General features: G+C 47.1%; 1 protein-coding gene across 1 annotated transcript in view; it reads right to left on the reverse strand.

Moving 5' to 3' along the window:
• Positions 1-16,775, reverse strand: part of SLC22A18 (solute carrier family 22 member 18) — a 58,628-nt gene that overhangs the window by 37,445 nt on the left and 4,408 nt on the right. The window contains exon 5 of the mRNA XM_039728463.1: positions 15,865-15,997. Coding sequence (XP_039584397.1) covers positions 15,865-15,997 — 133 coding nt within the window. The remainder of the gene's footprint in view (positions 1-15,864; positions 15,998-16,775) is intronic.

Below are 16,775 nucleotides of genomic sequence, written 5' to 3' on the forward strand. Positions count from 1 at the left end.
TGTTCTGTGTCCCTCGCAAACCAAACGCACATGGCATAATGATGCCACAGGGACCAATTAAGTGGCAAAGGGAAAGTAGTTGGATCTTCAAATAAAAATATGTACTAAACAGCCCTAGACAGCAAAACATTAGATAGCTGCAAATGTAGACATGGATGGAACAGACAGAAACAAAAGGCTCCATCATCTAGTACCAAACCACACAGAAGCTGTCCAGCACTTGTGCTGAAAGGTTATGATTAACTAAAATAACAGTGGCTTTAAAAGTTATTTTTTAATCTGCTTAACAGCAAGACTTTGATAGAGTATGGAAATCACCCTGTCCATCATCCCAGCTCTCCCAGCTGACATACATTCATGTCACTGTTACAAGCTTCAGCCTCACACAGGACAGACACCTTTTTTTTACCATAACTGGGCTGCATGAGATTTTAATTACCCTATTGAAAAGCCATAAATATTTCAGACTGAGTCATTTCGAGTACACTGGATGTTTTCCTGCCTTTCACAACGTCAGGGAATTTCTTTCCACCCTGCAGCCCTCAGGAAAGGGGCACATGGATGAAGGAGTCAGCGGTCATGAATAATCAGGGAGGGACTTCTCCAGAACAGGGCACCAATGTGAAGAAGTCTTTCTTCTGGGGCGACATTTGCATGACCGAAGGGTGACATAATAATTTCACAAACAAAAAAGGCTTTATACCCACATGGTGGCTTTTGAAACCTCTCTGCACTGACTTAGTCCTTCCCTTCTGTACAGCAGCATCACATTTTGGGGGCAGGAATTTAAGCCCCATCTCTGCAGCCATGGCTTTATCTCATTCTTTCTGGCTAACGCAATCCTACAACTCACATTAGCAATGCCATTTTACAGGGCACGGCATTTCACTAAAGTGCTGAAGGATTTATTTCTGCTCTGGTATGAGGGCATAAGAGGCAGCCAGAGACCTGTTTGGGTAAGAGGAAGATCAGCATACAGGTGGAGGTGAGGCCAGTGCCTGAACACCATCCTGCAGTGAGGGAGCAGAAAGAAAAGGCAGAAAGGGTATTGCTAGAGAGTGAAAAAGAAGCAGCATGCCAAGAACATGCCCCCAACCCCACCAAAAAAAAAAAGAAAAAAAGAAAAAAAAGAAAACAACCCAAGCCCCATTAGACACTTGGGAGCTCCTGAAAGAGCTACGCTGAAAAGGAGATGTTGAAGTGCAGCCAGAGGAGCTGCATGCCAGGGCACATCCTTGTGGAGGCACTGTGTGTGCCGCCAGGGCACCAAACTGGTGCTGGAAACGCAGCCAGGGTGTAAACACATGGTGCAGATGATCACACTGAAGCAGAGCTATTGTTTCACTTCCAGCGTGGGCTGTTTGCCAGACATGGACCTCTGCTGAGAGATAACTGAAACACATTTGAAACTCTGGAGAAAATCCTTTGTTTTGGGGGCAGCTTGTTTTTAAGGAGAGGGCTGAGCAGTGATCTAAGGAGTAAGAACCAGCTAGTTCAGACACCCCCCACCCAAAAAGCATCTGGGGACTTTCAGAGCAGTGAAGCAGGCGCTGCAGGAAGGATGGATGCTGGACCAAGCCCAGCCTCCCAAGCCTAAGGGGATTCGCTCACGCTGCCGGGAGCAGGGAAGCCGTTTCTCACCAGGATAGGAAGTCGAGTGCTTGGCAACAAGGGAGGCAGCTCTCCCACAACTCTGGTTACGCAAACAGCTGCCTTCTGCTGGGTTTCAACATGCTTCACCGCTCCAAAAATAATTTCCTGCTTGATTTGATAGCATTAGCAGGAGCAGGGAGCGCAGCGGGAGCGGCTGTGCCGCTGCACACTGGCTGCAGGTAGCCACTGGGCTCCAGCAAAACCCTGATTCCTGTTTTTGGCAGGAGGGAAGGTGAGCAGGGTGATATCATAAGCCTTCTCTTCCTCTCTGAGGGGTTTTGACGCAAGCCTGGACAAAAGTACCTGTCACCTTTGTCCTTTCAGGCCCCTTTTGCAGAGCTGACATTTCCCAGTCCTTACAGCTTGTAACACTCATGGCCTGTAACCAACACTCAGCAGCCAAGCAGGGATCAATGCCAACATAAAGTTCAACGACAAAATCACTGCTTGCTGGGCGATTAGGAGCTATGCTGCTCCTGGGCAGAGTTTCTGGTGTTCTCCCCCAGCACAAGCAGCAAAAAGCTGCTATCATGCCTTCTTGCATTCCCCAGTGGGTGACTTTGTGTCTGCTTTGGAGGTTGTTGGAGTAATACCAGTCCAGGCCAGTGCTTTGGGAACAGCAGCGCTTGCCATTCCTAGCTGGACTGGAATTTGGATATCAAATTTTGCCCTAAGGTGCATCTGGTTTCCTGTTCCCTATTCCCAGCACATCTGCATACCCCTTCCCCAGAGCCTGCCTTGGGGGGACTCCTCCAGAGGCCTTCATCAGATTTGGAAACCTCAAATAGTGCAGAGTTAAAGCTTCCAAGGGCCAGCTCATTAGCACTGCACTCCATGGCCTGTGCCACACCAGCAGCACAGCACACCAACCTTCCCAGCTCATGGCCTCACACAGGGGTCAGCTGGTACCTTCCAGCTGAAGGGCGAGTCATGCTCAGCAAAGAGATGAAGCAGCAAACTAAAACTCAATGTCACTCATTAAAACAGCAGCTGCTGGATTCAGGGGTGGAGAGCACAACCACAAAAATCAGTGTATTTTAAGGTAATCCTCTTATGATTTGAAAGCAAAATTGTGCAATGGCACATGTTTATGCTTATGCTTTTTAAATTCAAAGAGATCATGAGGGACGATTCCATCTGCCCTGCACCACACAAGTCTTACCAATCTTGTTTTCCAGAGTCATTTTTGAGCCACACAATGTTTTATGAAAGATGTCCCTTGGCCATGATTAGAAAAGTAAAATGGGTGATGAACACACCACTGCTTTTGGGGAGCTTCAACAGAAACTAACCTTGGAAGGTAAAGCTATCAAAAGAGAGGCAGGGTCCTCTCAGCCACCCTGCACAGGACATCACTGGAGGATGACACCCCAACTTTCACTCACAAGACAAAATTTGCATCTGAGCTGACCCAAATTCCAGGTGGGGCCTCTCCTGTCACTGCCACAATACAAGGGAATAACCCTGAAAAGAAGGTAGCTCCTCAGCTGCTAGAGGACCTGAGCTGGGTGGCAGGACAGGACTGGTGGGAAGAGTGTACAGGCTGGTTTCTGTGCTCAACTGACCCATGTCTGCAGCAGCTGCTGCTGCTGCTGCTCCCAGAGCCCCAGGGAGTGCAGATAAGCAGCAGTTCAGCTTTTCCAGACATAGCACAATCCCTGTTTACAGCCTCTGGGCTTGTCTTTTCAAAAGAAGGAGCTAGGTGTCTATTCTTGCAGGAAACCAGGTGTGTAAACAGTTCAATTAATATACCCAGCAAACCGTGCTCTAGCACAGCAAAGAGGGCTAGTGGAGACAAGCCAAGAGCACAGGAGCCAAGGAAGGAAAGTACTTTTAAAGAATACACCTAATTAGAGATGGGCCTGGGCCAAAAGTTCATATTTGAACACCTGGAATAGCCCAGGGGAGCAGAACAGTAACCTGAACCCAGATCCACATTTTGTAATTCTCTCCTCTCCCAAATGAAGTAAAACCCAGCCCCAAACCCAACCCACAGTTGGAGCTACAGATTTCCAAAAGCCATAGTCTGGAGATTTGGCTTTCTACTTTCAGCCTGGTTTTGGCCAAGTCATTGTGCTCAGCTGCTGGAGCCCTCTGTTCCTCTCACCCCACAGCACCCAGTGCCCTGCTGTGGGCCCACCGTGCTCCCCTCAAGAGCTGGCTCTTGTTCCCTGCACCCCATTTGCTCCAGCAGCCACGGCACCCTCAGCACTGTGACCAAGCCCAGCTTGTCTCTGCACCCCCTTCTCCCTGCCCTCATGGGCAACAGCTCCTGGTCAAAGCAAGAAGCCTGCCTTAACTCAAAGCCCAGCAGCTCCACTCATGCCTGTGAGAAAAATATTGACAGCAACCCCCAGTTTTGTGCCAAATCCCCAGACTTAGGGCTTGTTTTGAAGGGTACAACCTCTATGTCAGGGAAAGCCCCCCCATGCCCTTTATGAGTTCTTGCAGAAGAAGCAGACATCCTTTTCTCTCCTGCAGCTCAGTTCTCAAGAATAGACAACTAAACTTCTCCCACATCTCATCTACTCTTTTGTCTGTAGACTTTCTTTCTAGCAGAATCACATTTGACAAAGAAAGGTCAACCTGATCCCCATAAAATCACTCTGTCACAGGCACGTCACGCATTTCAGACAGCTTGCAAGGCTGACTAAACATTTACTTTTGGATGGCTCACTTCCAAAGTCCAGAAATAGTACCCAGTTCCCAGTAAAAGAGTGCCTGAATGTGCCATCAGATGGCTTCACTGTCCTGTCAGAGCGTGCCATTTGCATTCCTGTGCTTTCCCCCTCACTGGATGCCACTACTGAGCTCCCTGCACATCCCCCGTAGAGAGGTGAAGCCTTATCTCCCAGCTGGATTATTCCTGGTAGGTATTTGTCACTCCTTTTTCCATCATCTGACCTTGGGTCCTTTTGGGCTGAGGTAAGTGACTAATGCACAGGGCTCTGGATTGCTTTTCCAGTGGGCTCCCAGCCTCTCACCAGCATAGCTGGAGAAGAACAAATAGCATTTGCTCACACTGGATGCTGCAATATTCAAGGTTTTTTGTTATGAAAAACCTTTAAACAATTCAGCTACACTGCTATTCAGAGCAGTTTTGCACCTTGGATGTACTCTTGTAGCTATTGCAACCTTCATCTCCAAGAAATTTAAAAAAAAAAATCAAAAAAATATTAATCTGACTTTATACAAAAGTACAGGGGGAAAATTATATAATCCTTCAAGGGCCAAGAGCCTCTGTCTGCAAAGTGCTTGCCACACAGCACCCAGGCAAAATCAAAATGATGCAACTTTTGGTAGGGTGTACAGATTACAATCAGGCAATTACACATCCCAGACCGTGTAATCACATGCAATGAGAACAGACGTTGGCGTAGTGCGAGGTGTGAGCCTGGTGTCACCAACCACAGGCTCCTCTGCTCACCCACAAGGAGTCATTCAACAAATGCCTCAAAAATTGCTTTTCTAAACATCACTAGATCCAGAAGAAGGCCTCTTTCTGCCATGAAAAGTAATTCCTGAAAGACTGGGAAACCACCAGGACTGCACTGGAAAACATTAGCTGGAAGAATTGATTATATCCAAATGTGTCTGGACAGTTGGGAAGGGAAGGGGGGGAAAAAACCCATCACACACAAGACACAATCTGTTATACAGCTTTATATCAGAAAAGAGCCTCTCCAAGCTTCTGTAGGAAGTAAGTTTAAACATCTGATGCATGAACATCCTCAGCTTTAATAACCATTACTGTCTTTCATCTCCCCTTTTTTAAATGTCTCAGAACAACTTTCAAGACTCTGGCCTCCTGTAAGCATTGCTCAGATGCTCCCCAGATGGCTTTTCCAAGGGGATTTCTAATTATTCAGGGTCTTTTAAAGAAATATCCTGCAGGAATCTTTTAGGTTTCTGGGGCTTTCCTTCCTTCCTCTACAAATTTCTTTACCCGGAGCTTGATTTAAAACCAAACTCAAAGGAAACGCAATGACTTCAGTATGTCTCAGATCACATACCCTGGGGTAAAAGAGAATTGAACCAAATCCCATAAAAATGGTGCAGATTTCAAAGGGATTCACAGTGAAGTTTTGTAAAGATGTAATTAGACCAAAAGTTTTAGCTGAGAATATAATAAAGGAACATTTAGTGAGACTGAGAAAGTTAATACTGCATAGAGACCACAATGGATTGGATATGCAATCCCTCTCCTCAAAGAAAAATAAATTAAAATCGAAGCAACAGTTGCTGTAATAGCACCTAAAAAAGGAAATCTCTGATTCTCAAAAACTTCCACAGTTTTCAGATCCTGAACTACCTTAAATGGATCAGACTTCCAAAAGTGCTAAATTCCTATCTGCTGAAAATTCACTTTAGAAGTGGGAGATGAAGAAAATCACAGTCATTTCTGGAAAGGCTGGCAACTGCTTCTGCATAAGAGGGCAGCTGAAGAGCAGAGCCAAACCCTTTACACGATGATAAAGCAAAGCAAATAATTTCAATGAACATATAAGGCTTGTGTCTCTCTCAGGCCATCCAATCCATCTCCCAAGCAATAGCTAATAACAAGACATGCTACTCTTCTCAAATCTGCTGCTGCATATCCCCCCAAGTGGGATACAACCCCCTAAGATGTTGTTTTGCCACCTGCAGATGCTGACTGGGCAAACTGGGAGTGTTTCAGCGTGTCCCATGGCACAGACAGACTGCTGGCTCAACGCACAGTGCTAAGCCCTGTGCACTAATGGACTGTCACCATGGTGTCTGGCCCCTCAGATCCCACCACGAGCATTTCCCTCCTCCTGGATCTGCATCTTTGTTTGCCAGCAGTGCTTATGGCAATTTCCTGTCCTGCTTGGCACAGCACAGGGCTCAGCCCAAGCAGTAAGAAACTTGTAATCTGAATGCTACGGAGAATTTTTGATAGAATCACAGAATGACTTGGGCTGGAAGAGGCCTTAAAGATCACAAAGATTGCCATGGGCAGGGGTACATCCTACAAGATCAGGTTGCTTAGAGCTCCATCCAGCCTGGCCTTGAACACCTCGAGGGATGGAGCACCCACAACGCCTGTGCCAGTGTCTCACCAGCCTCACAGTAAAGAGGTGATTTCTAATATCTAATCTAAACCTGCTCTCTTTGAATTTAAAGCCATTGCCTCTTGTCCTGTCACTACATGCCCTAGTAAAAAGCCCCTTCCATCTTTCTTATAGATGCCCTTTATGTACTGGAAGGTACTTTAAGGTCTCCCCAGAGTCTTCTCTTCTCTAGGCTGAAAACCACCAAATCTCTCAGCTGTCTTCATAGGAGAGGTGCTACAGCCCTTGTGGCCCTCCTCTGGATTCCTCCAACAGGTCAACATACTTCTTATGCTTGGGTCTCCAGAGCTGGAGGAAGCACTCCAGCTGTCTTCAGAGTGCAGTAGAGGGGCCAAATCCCCTCCCTCAACCTCTCACCACACCACACTTGATGCAGCCCAGGGCACAGTGGGCCTTTTGGGCTGCAAGTGCACATTGCTGGGTCATGTTGAGCTTTGTCTTCTAGAGCAGAAGGTCCTTTCTCCCATTTCCTGCTTTGCCTTCTTGGCTCTGACTTCTGCAAGTGGCTGGGGCACTTGCCAGTGAAGACTGAGGCAAAAACATCATCCATACCTCAGCCTTCTCCATATCCCATGTAACCAGGTCTCCGATTTCCTTCTGGAGAGCGTCCATATTTTCTACCATCATCCTCTTATCAACCACGTGCCTATAGAAGTTTTTCTTGTTGCTCTTGATGTCATTGGTCGGATTTAATTCTGTCAGAACTTTTGTTTTCCTAACTTGATCCCTGCTTACTTAGATGATCTTTCATGTATTCCTCCCAGGTTAACTGTCCTAGCTTCCACCCTGAGAAGGCTTCCCTCAGACATCCTCTGTTTGAGATTTTCCAGGAGCTGCTTGTTCATCCATACATTTGTGCCTGACAGCTTTGTTGGGATACATCTCTCCTAAGCTTGGAGGAGGTCATCCTTGAATACTGACCACCTTGCTTGGACCCCTCTTCCCTCCAGGGCTTTATCCCATGGCACTTTACCAAGCAGACCCCTGAAGTGGCCAAAGTCTGTTCTCCTGAAGTCCAGGGCATGAAGGTTGCTCTGCACCCTCCTTGCTGCACTAAGGTTCTCAAACTCCACCATTCCATGGTCACTGCAGCCAAGGCTGTTCCTGAGCTTCACCTTCCCCATCAGATTTTCCTATGCTGAGAACAAGGTCCAACATAACACTCTCCTCACTGGCTCCTGTATGGCTTGGAGCAGGAAGTTCTCTCCTCCTGCACTGCTTATGACCAGATATGTTGTCCTTCCCAGGACCAGAGCTTCTGAACACGAGACCACTCCTATCTGAATAGAGGGTGCCATTTCCTCTGTCCATTTCTGGGTTGGATGGCCTACAGCAGACCCAGACTATAATGTCACTTGTCCTGTCCTCCCTTTACTCCTGACCCATAAATCCTTGGTCCTCTCTTCATCTATCCCCAGGCAGAGCTCCATGCAGTGGCTCCATGCATTCCAGCTGCTCACTGACAGGACTCTGAGGAGCACCAAGAAGTTTCTGATGCTGGAAATACCTTCTCGCTTGGCTGCACTATCCCATGGTTTGTCAGGTGAAAGAGACAAGCCCCAACCAGTGCCAGGGGCAGTCTGGAGAAGGCCATTCAGAAACTCCTTTGCCCTCTGGCCACGTCCACTGCCCAAATGGTTCACATACCTTTGGCTCTGGTGGTGTGGCTGTGAGTAGGGTTTTACAAGGAGACTGTGAGCCAACAAAAACCCTGGGTGGGGCTTCGGAAGCTGGTGTAGTTCATGAGAAGGTCACGCCCGTTTTATTTCATTCTAAACACCCCATTCAAGCAGTCTGGCCTTCAGCCTGGCACCTTGTGACAATGGGGTGTTGCATCTCTCCAGCCACCCAGCAGCAAGAAAAGCACTGGGAATGGCTTAAAAGCCAAACCAAAGTCTTACAAAAGGGCTGCTTTTCCACCCATCCTTTACAGCAGGCACATTTCAGGCAGGAGAAAACCAGGAAAGCAGCAGCAGTAGATATGCTGTCCCTTCTTCCCCTGTGGCAAATGAAGTTCTGTTTTGGAAACACTCCTTCCTTGCAGCCCAAGCCCCCCGGCAACCTAATCTTACTGCCCCCGGTGACACAGTACATCTAAAATCACTAAGTCTGTCTCCTGCAGAGCTTCACTCCTCATCTCCCTAACTCCAGGAGCCTTAACTCCTCCCAGTCCACCCTTCACATGCCACATCCTCACATTTCCGCTCACCCTGACCTTCCCTCCCTCCCTTGTCTGATAGTCCTTCCCACACAAGCACCACATCCTTCCTGCCCTGGCCTCACCACAAAGCTGGGCTTGTTCACTGAAGCAGATCAGAATGAAACATAAGCATGACCCTTTGAATCAAAAGGATTAGGAGAAGCAAAGGAGAGGGCTGGCCACTTGAATATGTACAAACACAAAGGGAGGAAGGTAAGGCCACCTCAGGTTGCCCTGGAGGTCCTTCTGCAAGACCTTGCTGGGCTCAGCCTCTGGGACTCTTCCATGACAAAAACCCCCTAACCTGGTACTGACTCTTTACAAACACCTAAGAAAGAAAGGAAAAAAAAAAGAAGGGGGAAAAAAAAAAAAAAGATAAACAAGCCCCCCAGAATGGGATGGTAATTGGGCTTACAAAGACTCTGCCTGCCCAGGGCACCAGGGGATGAAAAAGAGAATACATCCAGGAAAAGCAGGATGTATTCCCTCAAGGTAGTAGACATTTGCATGAGCATACCTCGTGATAAAGTCTGCATCCCAGAGGCTGCATGATCTAAATAGCAATATTGTAAATGTATTGGATGAGGGAAGGAAACACTATCTCATTGCCCTGTATTATGCATGAGAAATAGCAGTGCAGAGGGATGGGATAACTTACTCGCATCACGGGAAAATCACAGCAGAGCCAAGTCCCAAATCCCAATTCAGGAACTTAACCACAAGCTATTCTGTACTTTCTATTTTCTGTTAACAAAGAAAACAGTATTTTCCTGGATTTCAACCCCCAGTGATACTGCTGGATTTGCTGCCCAGTCATGAAATAGTCCAGGAGTGGGAAGAGCAGATGAAGCTCTAGTGAGTCATGAGCAGACACTGCCTCATTGTGCAACCTGGGCTGTGAGGGTCACGTTCAGCCAACTCGACTTTTGCTAGCAAGACCAGACCTAAAATACCTTGTTCCTTTTCATAAAATTCCCATTTTGGTTTTATTGTGGGTTTCTTGCCCTCACATTTTACTTATTCCTTGGGGCTGTTAAGCCAGGCTTAAAAAGAAAAATCAGCCACCACCTCTGCACAGCCTAGAAGGGACACAGTTAACAACAGACCAGGCAGGGCTCTGCACTGCACAGGCACCCAGGGCTTTCAAAGCATCAGGAGAGGGGAGCAGTGTTCAAACATCCATAATTGTTCAGCAGAGCTGACTCCACAAACACACACGCTTTTGATTGCGATCTGGTGACCACGCACACAAACCAGGGTTTCGCTCACCCGCCGCCCCCTCACTTTCTGACTCCAGGCATGGGGTGGCGAGGCAGGGCAGCCTCCCCCAGTGCACAAACATGATGAAAGCTGGAAAAGGCAGCAGGGAAATTTCCTTAGCTCCCCTGGAGATATCCTTCTCCCTCTGCCTTTTATTTTCTATCTGTCTGTTTGTTTGGATAACTGCTGTCAGCCCAGGGAGGGAAACCAGGCAAATCCTGCCAGGAGTCCCTCTTCCCATGGCTCTGGTGCAACTCAATCTCCAGCAGCCTCCAAACCTCAGCTCTCTGTAAGCAGCACAAGCCAGTCACAGAAGAAAGCTCTGGATACTTGGTGGTTTTTTTCTAAAACGCATTTTCACTATGGTTACTTTGGGAAAATGAAGCAGCTAACCTCCAAAGGTAGAGATGCCCAGCAGGTAGGAGGGTGCTGTGGGGAAAAGGGGCAGGTGGCCATCCCCTGTGAGCTGGCACAGCCTCACTCACAGCCCTCCCAACATAATCCCTGCAGAAGGCTAAGTGGGAAGGAGGATTTTGAAAGAAAATGCAGAGGACACCCCTGATAAGGCTGAGGAAGGGGCTGCTCACAGCCCCCCCATTAGCTCAACCCAAGCCTAGCCCTCCTAAGCCATACCCCATACCCTTGAGGGCAGCCACAAGGCACGGGCTCTCCCTCCCAGGAGCTGCTGGCTCCTCTCCTAAACCCCACTCTTCCTCTCTTGGGAAAGGGCCCCACCTACGGGTGAAGGACCAAGGAGGAGCTCCTGGCTCCATCATCACACCTCCCTGCACTGCACTTCAGACCAGGGGTTGTAGGGAGAGCACAGAAGAGCCAGGTTTGCTGAAGATGGGCTAATGGGGAACAAGGGCACCTTTGCAGTGACAGTGCCATCTTCCAGTGTGCATACAGCAGAAAGCCAGGGGACCCAAACTTAAAAATTGGTGGCCTAGATGTGGAAGGCAGAGGTTTACAGGAAGAGCTCAGTGCAGACCTATCTGTTGTATGAATGCAGCACAGACAGAAAACTACTCAGAACCTGCATCCTGGTGGCTTTTGGTAAGCACACAATCCAGCATCAAACTCCAAGACCTCAACCACAGGTACAGTGTGCTGAAGGCCAGAAATGCGTCCTGGGACTTGGGGGTCAAGCAAAAAAAAGCTTAGGAAGCAGACTGTTCCCTGAGTTGCTTCAGGACTGCTTCATGAAGAGGTGAAGGATGCTGTAGAACCACCTGTGCCTCTCTGTCAACCACAAAGTGTGAACAGCAAATTCAGGTGTAGTTGTCTCCCCTGCAGATGTCTAAGTTTAGATGAACTCCACTCAAAGTGCACTGAGGCATTTCTTAGGTTCAAGAATACGTTAAACAAGTTATCAGAACTAGAAAATTCTGGTGGTGGGAATAGAGGACAGAAGTGCCCTAAACCTGACTTCTTCAACAAGTTGTTGAAGGATAATATCCATGATCCTCTATCACAGAATTGACAGATAAACTCCGGGGCCTTGTCTTCCAAATTAAGACAGCTGCCATGCAGAGGAAGTGATAAGAAAAAACCCTTAGATTCTGTTTTGCTTTTTCAGAGAAGGCCATAGCTAAGGGCATCTGCACCTTTCCCAAGCCATCAGCTCCTTGACAAACAGCCCATTTCCTCTTCTGTCCCCATTCCTGCCAGGGCACCACAGAGCTCAACCAGCAGTGACAGCCCATGGTGCAGATTATGGATGACTTACTTGCTGGCAAGCAGACTCCACCTCCCTTTCTCCCAAGTGCCTTGACACAAAGGACAAAGCAATGCCTGTACAAGCGTCACCAGTCCTTGCTGCTTGGCTGATCAGCATCATCCCAGGCAGAGAAACATCAGAGTTTTTGCTGGAAGGGAGCAGGAGCAGCTCCCAGAAGCAGAATGCCCTGCTTTGTCCCGAAATGGAGCATAACCCTTTCACCCTGTGCCGCGCTCCCACCCGCCTTCCCAGCTCCCAACCTTCAGTCCTTTCAACACCCACAGTTTTTCCACTCTGCCACGAAGCCATGAGAAATTCCCTGCCAGAGGACTTCGTTCAAATGGGTTTTTGAAAAAAAAAAAAAAAAAAAAAAGAAAGAAAGTGCAATTCCCTGCTCCAGGCAAACAAGCTCCTTCTTTTCCCCATGAGGAAGATGGATAATAGCAGAGCCAGGGGGATCCCAACAAACTATCCCCAAAGCCTGCTGTAATCAAAAGAATAATTGCTTCAAGAGATTTAAGCCTACAACTGAGTCACTAAAATTAAGAAACTTCTCCGTGTCCATAGAAAGCAAACAATTCTTGGGTGATGCAGCAGAGATTCTCTACAGCCTTGTTAGAAGGAAAGAAAAAAGCAGCCAAATGTAATTAATCATAGTCCCAGAAGAAAGGATGAAATCTCTGTAATTAACTACCTAGACTCATCTTTCCACTTTTGAAAACAAATCCAGCTGCCTACTTCCAACCTTTCACCCACAGGGCTGCCACAAAAGTCTGCTGCAAACACCAAACCACCTCCCTTTAGGGGTGCACTCGCCTGCATTTCTGCCCATCACCTGCAGCCAGCTTTGCAGAAAGGAAGGGAGAGCCTCTGCAGAGTGCAAACAGAACTCCTTTTCTTAGACCTCTTTTGTGGATGAACTGTTAGCGAGTTTGCACTCCCCAAGAACCTGTGTAGCCCTCAGCTGAGCTACAGGAGTTATTTTCAGGCTGAAGGTATTTTATATCCACAATGCTGACCCAACAGATCAACTACCAAAAAACGCCAATTAAAAAAAAAACAACCCCCCCAAAAAAAAACCCCAAAACAAAACCAAAAAATAAAAACAAAACAAAAACAAAACCCCAAAAAACAAACAAACAAAAAAAAGGCAAAAAAAAAGCAAAAAAAAGCCCCAAAACAAAGATTCCAAAACAAGAAAATACTTTCCAAATAGTTAGGATTACAACTGCTTGTGTTAATAAATTGGCTTATACTTCATCCTCAGGTGGTGAAATTTGCCTGACCAGCAAAGTTTTGGAATACATGGGGGGAAAATGCAGCACTTCAAAGAGAAGAAGAGGAAGGGCTGGAGCTGGTGGTTACAGTTTAACAGTGGAGGTCAGGATCTAACATCCAAAAAATCCTATGCAAATCAGAACAAGACATTCAACTTCCCCAGGGCACCCTTAATAAATAAGAGTTGACAAATATTATTGCAACAATGAAAACAGTAACAGACCAGCTCTTTAGGTCAAATACATCAATGGTAAATACAATACAGAAGAATAACACCAAAATGACATCAGCTGAGGAACTGAGACCGATTTCTACTCCCTTTCTTGTATACAAAGCACTGCTAACATATGAATAATGCTGTCAACAACACATGGGGAATGCTGGCCAGCTTTGTGGTGAGGGAAAGCAAAGAACACAGAGTGGACAGAAATCTCCAGCTTTGCTCTTCCATGACACAGCAGAAATTATTCTTTTCAATTGAAGGTGATTGGGTCATTCTTCTGGGGAAAAAAATTGGAAGTGATTACACAGCTCCAAGTACAGCTGGAGCCTTCCTGTACAAATGTGGGAAGGAGGAAGGGAGGATTAGCAGCCAGGCTGCGGGGCACAGCAGCAAGGCCAAGGAGCCTCGGGCACGCTCCTTTCCCCCGGTCGGGGCGGCAGACACAGCCGGAGGGGATGGCGATGCTCCGGGCACAGAGCTGTTGTCAGCCAATTCCTGCTCTCCACCGGTAGCAGCCAAAAGCCCGGTGGATTGTTCCTCTAATCTTTGCACTGAAATCTGGCAGAGGAGCCAAGCACAGTGGGGTTTGGCCGCAGCAAACCTCACCACCGAGCACCCAGAGCGGCTTCCTGAGCCTGGAGCTGCTGTTCATCACACCGGATCAACCCTGTGCGCACAGCAGGCTGCTCAGCACGTACAGCTCCTCCCGTGCTAATAGAAATTCCTATCCTCCTTCCAGGGAGAAGACCCGGTGCTGCTTTCCCCGGGCTGCAGGGCAGCCCCCAGTGCGGGCTCTCGGCTGGAGCTGCCCTCCGCAGGACGCAGGGGAACAGGCCCTGCACGGGAAAGCCGGGAGCTGGCTCCTTTAACACGTGCAGCTCTGTCACTGTCCCATAATTACGGACAAGGTTCACTTGTCCCAGCGTTGTGCTGCAGACACAAAGTTTAAGGTCCAGAAGCTTTCAAAGTGAGCGAGGAGTTTTGCCTAACATGCAAAAGCTAGGCTGCCTTCAAGTCAAGGTCTCTGACTAATTAAATGACACAGGAGAGATTCCCTCCCCCTGCTGCTTTTCTATAAACCTGTGACTGATGCACACACTGGAAAGTGAAACCCCATAAATTTTTGCTAGACAGCAATTCTAGTTCTATGTTGGTGTTTAAATATGGGCATACAACCAAAGCTGAGAACTGAGATAACCTTTACTTTCAGTTAACACATAAAGGTCTACAATCAATGTATTTGGTTAAAAATAATACTTATTAAAACAAGCACTCATCCTGCAACATCCATAAATACCTTTAAATGCTGATCAGTTAATATTATGTATGTCTCCAATTTTAATTTTGTGTAACCTTGTAATAACTACAAAATGAATCCTCCTGATCAATTTTGTGTCATTTGGCCAACACTGCCAAGGTACAGCAGCCAACAGGTTTTAGGGCTGCTCCCTAAGGTTACAAGGTTAAAGCATTCTCCTCTACCTATGAAAGGATTTCACAAACTAAATTGCATCACTGCAGCACCTGAATGCACAGTGGGATTCAGAGAGCAACACACAACACCTCACATCATAATCCACTGTGCCCCGTGCAAACACCCAGGAGATGCATGACCATTCACAGTCCACAGAGCTAACAAGGATGGGAGTGATTTGTACCCTCTATCCTATGCTGCAGAGTTATTTTAATCTGAGTCTGCAGAGGCAAGCATCCATAGTAAGGAGAAGTAGAGCAAAACAAAAACCTGAATATCCACCAGGGACTCTTTTCCCCCACCACAGCAATGCTGGGGAATCCTCCAAGGAGATGACAGCCACATGCACTTCACTGCCTGCAAAATTGTCTGACACACCATACCTTTTGAGCATTTATTCCCTACTGCAGAATGTAAGAGAAGGTGGCAGCCTGCTATGAAGTGCCAGGCTGTGGAGAGTCAACATGGAATTGTCAGGTGTGTGCTTCATCTTGCTGTGACAGGGTTACACCTCCTCACTCTCTTCCCCCACTGTCCCAAGCTTGCCTTTCTCTCTCCCATAGTCTTCTCCTGTATTGAGCATCCCCCAAAGACACTGTTTTCTCCACAAGTTTCACAGTGCTCCTGGTTTCCATTTCTCAGTTGTACAGTATCATTTCTTAAAAGCTGCTTTTCAGCACACTCAGCTCCAAAGACAAGACAATCAGGAGAAAGACAATCCACTCCTTAATCCAATTTTTAAATGTATTTAAGTAGGCAGAAAGTGAGATTTTCAACAAGATCTCCTTGAAAACAGTGGGAGTATTTGTAGCAGCACAGAAAGCAAAAATGTTGAGTTCTGGTATGGTCCTCTACTGCCACCAGGAGTAAGACAGCATCAAAAGCTGCAGGGCAGCAAAATATCCCTTAGCAGATCCCTCAATGATTGCAACAAAATCAGTACCAAACAAGTGGCTCACTCACCCGAATTTGGTGGACAGAACACCTCCCACGGCAGAGCCAGAAATGATGCCCACTCCAAAGCAAAAGCCCAGCTTCCCCAAAGCACCAGCACGTTGGGAAGGAGTGGTCATATCTGTAATAACCTTCTGAGCACCTGCAGGGGGGAAAAAATATCCCTTAAAAGAACCTTACCACAGGGTTTGAGCAGATGTCCCAGTGGTTCCCATGGTTTTATTGCTAAGCCATTAAGAGCTTTTTGGGTTTTTAGTTTTGTTGGGTTTTTTTTCCAATTAAAACTTTTCTGGGATGGTTTCTGGTTAGAGGCAATTCCCCAGCTTTTAATTTTCATATTTTGCATGGAAGAGGGCTTCCAATGAGCACTGTCAATCTCCTCTGGGAGCCCCATAGTCCATCAGTTTTGAACACAACCAGCCCACCAGTCATGAGAAACAGAATCATTCAAACCACAAGTGAAGCATTATTAATTTGATTCATCTTGTATGAGTTACATGGACTTCTAGTAGCTGAAGTTTATGTCTTTCACATGAAAAATATAGGAAACATCAGCCAAAACAGAACAGCTTGGTGGGTAATGGAAGGTATTTTTGTAATAATGTTTAATTTTTACCAGTATGCTCATTTCACCAGGAGAAAGGGAAAAGCTTTTGTGTAAAATATCCTGGCTGCAAGATGGCAGCTGAAAAGTCTGGGGTAACACTGCTGCCAGCAAGTGACTTGCACCCATGTCTGGATAACCAAGGCCAAACAACTCCCTCAAGATTTTACAGGAAGATGTTACTGGAACTCAGACTAATAGTCACTGCTTCCCCCAGGCAGTACACCTGCTGCTTCATGTTCCCACCATTTCACCCCTGAGGACCATCACATGTTCCTCCTGCCTTCCTTCATGCTGTTGAACCTGTTGACTTCCC

This window comes from Passer montanus, unplaced genomic scaffold, assembly GCF_014805655.1.
Source record: "Passer montanus isolate IOZ18808 unplaced genomic scaffold, ASM1480565v1 scaffold65, whole genome shotgun sequence".
Lineage (NCBI taxonomy): Eukaryota > Metazoa > Chordata > Aves > Passeriformes > Passeridae > Passer > Passer montanus.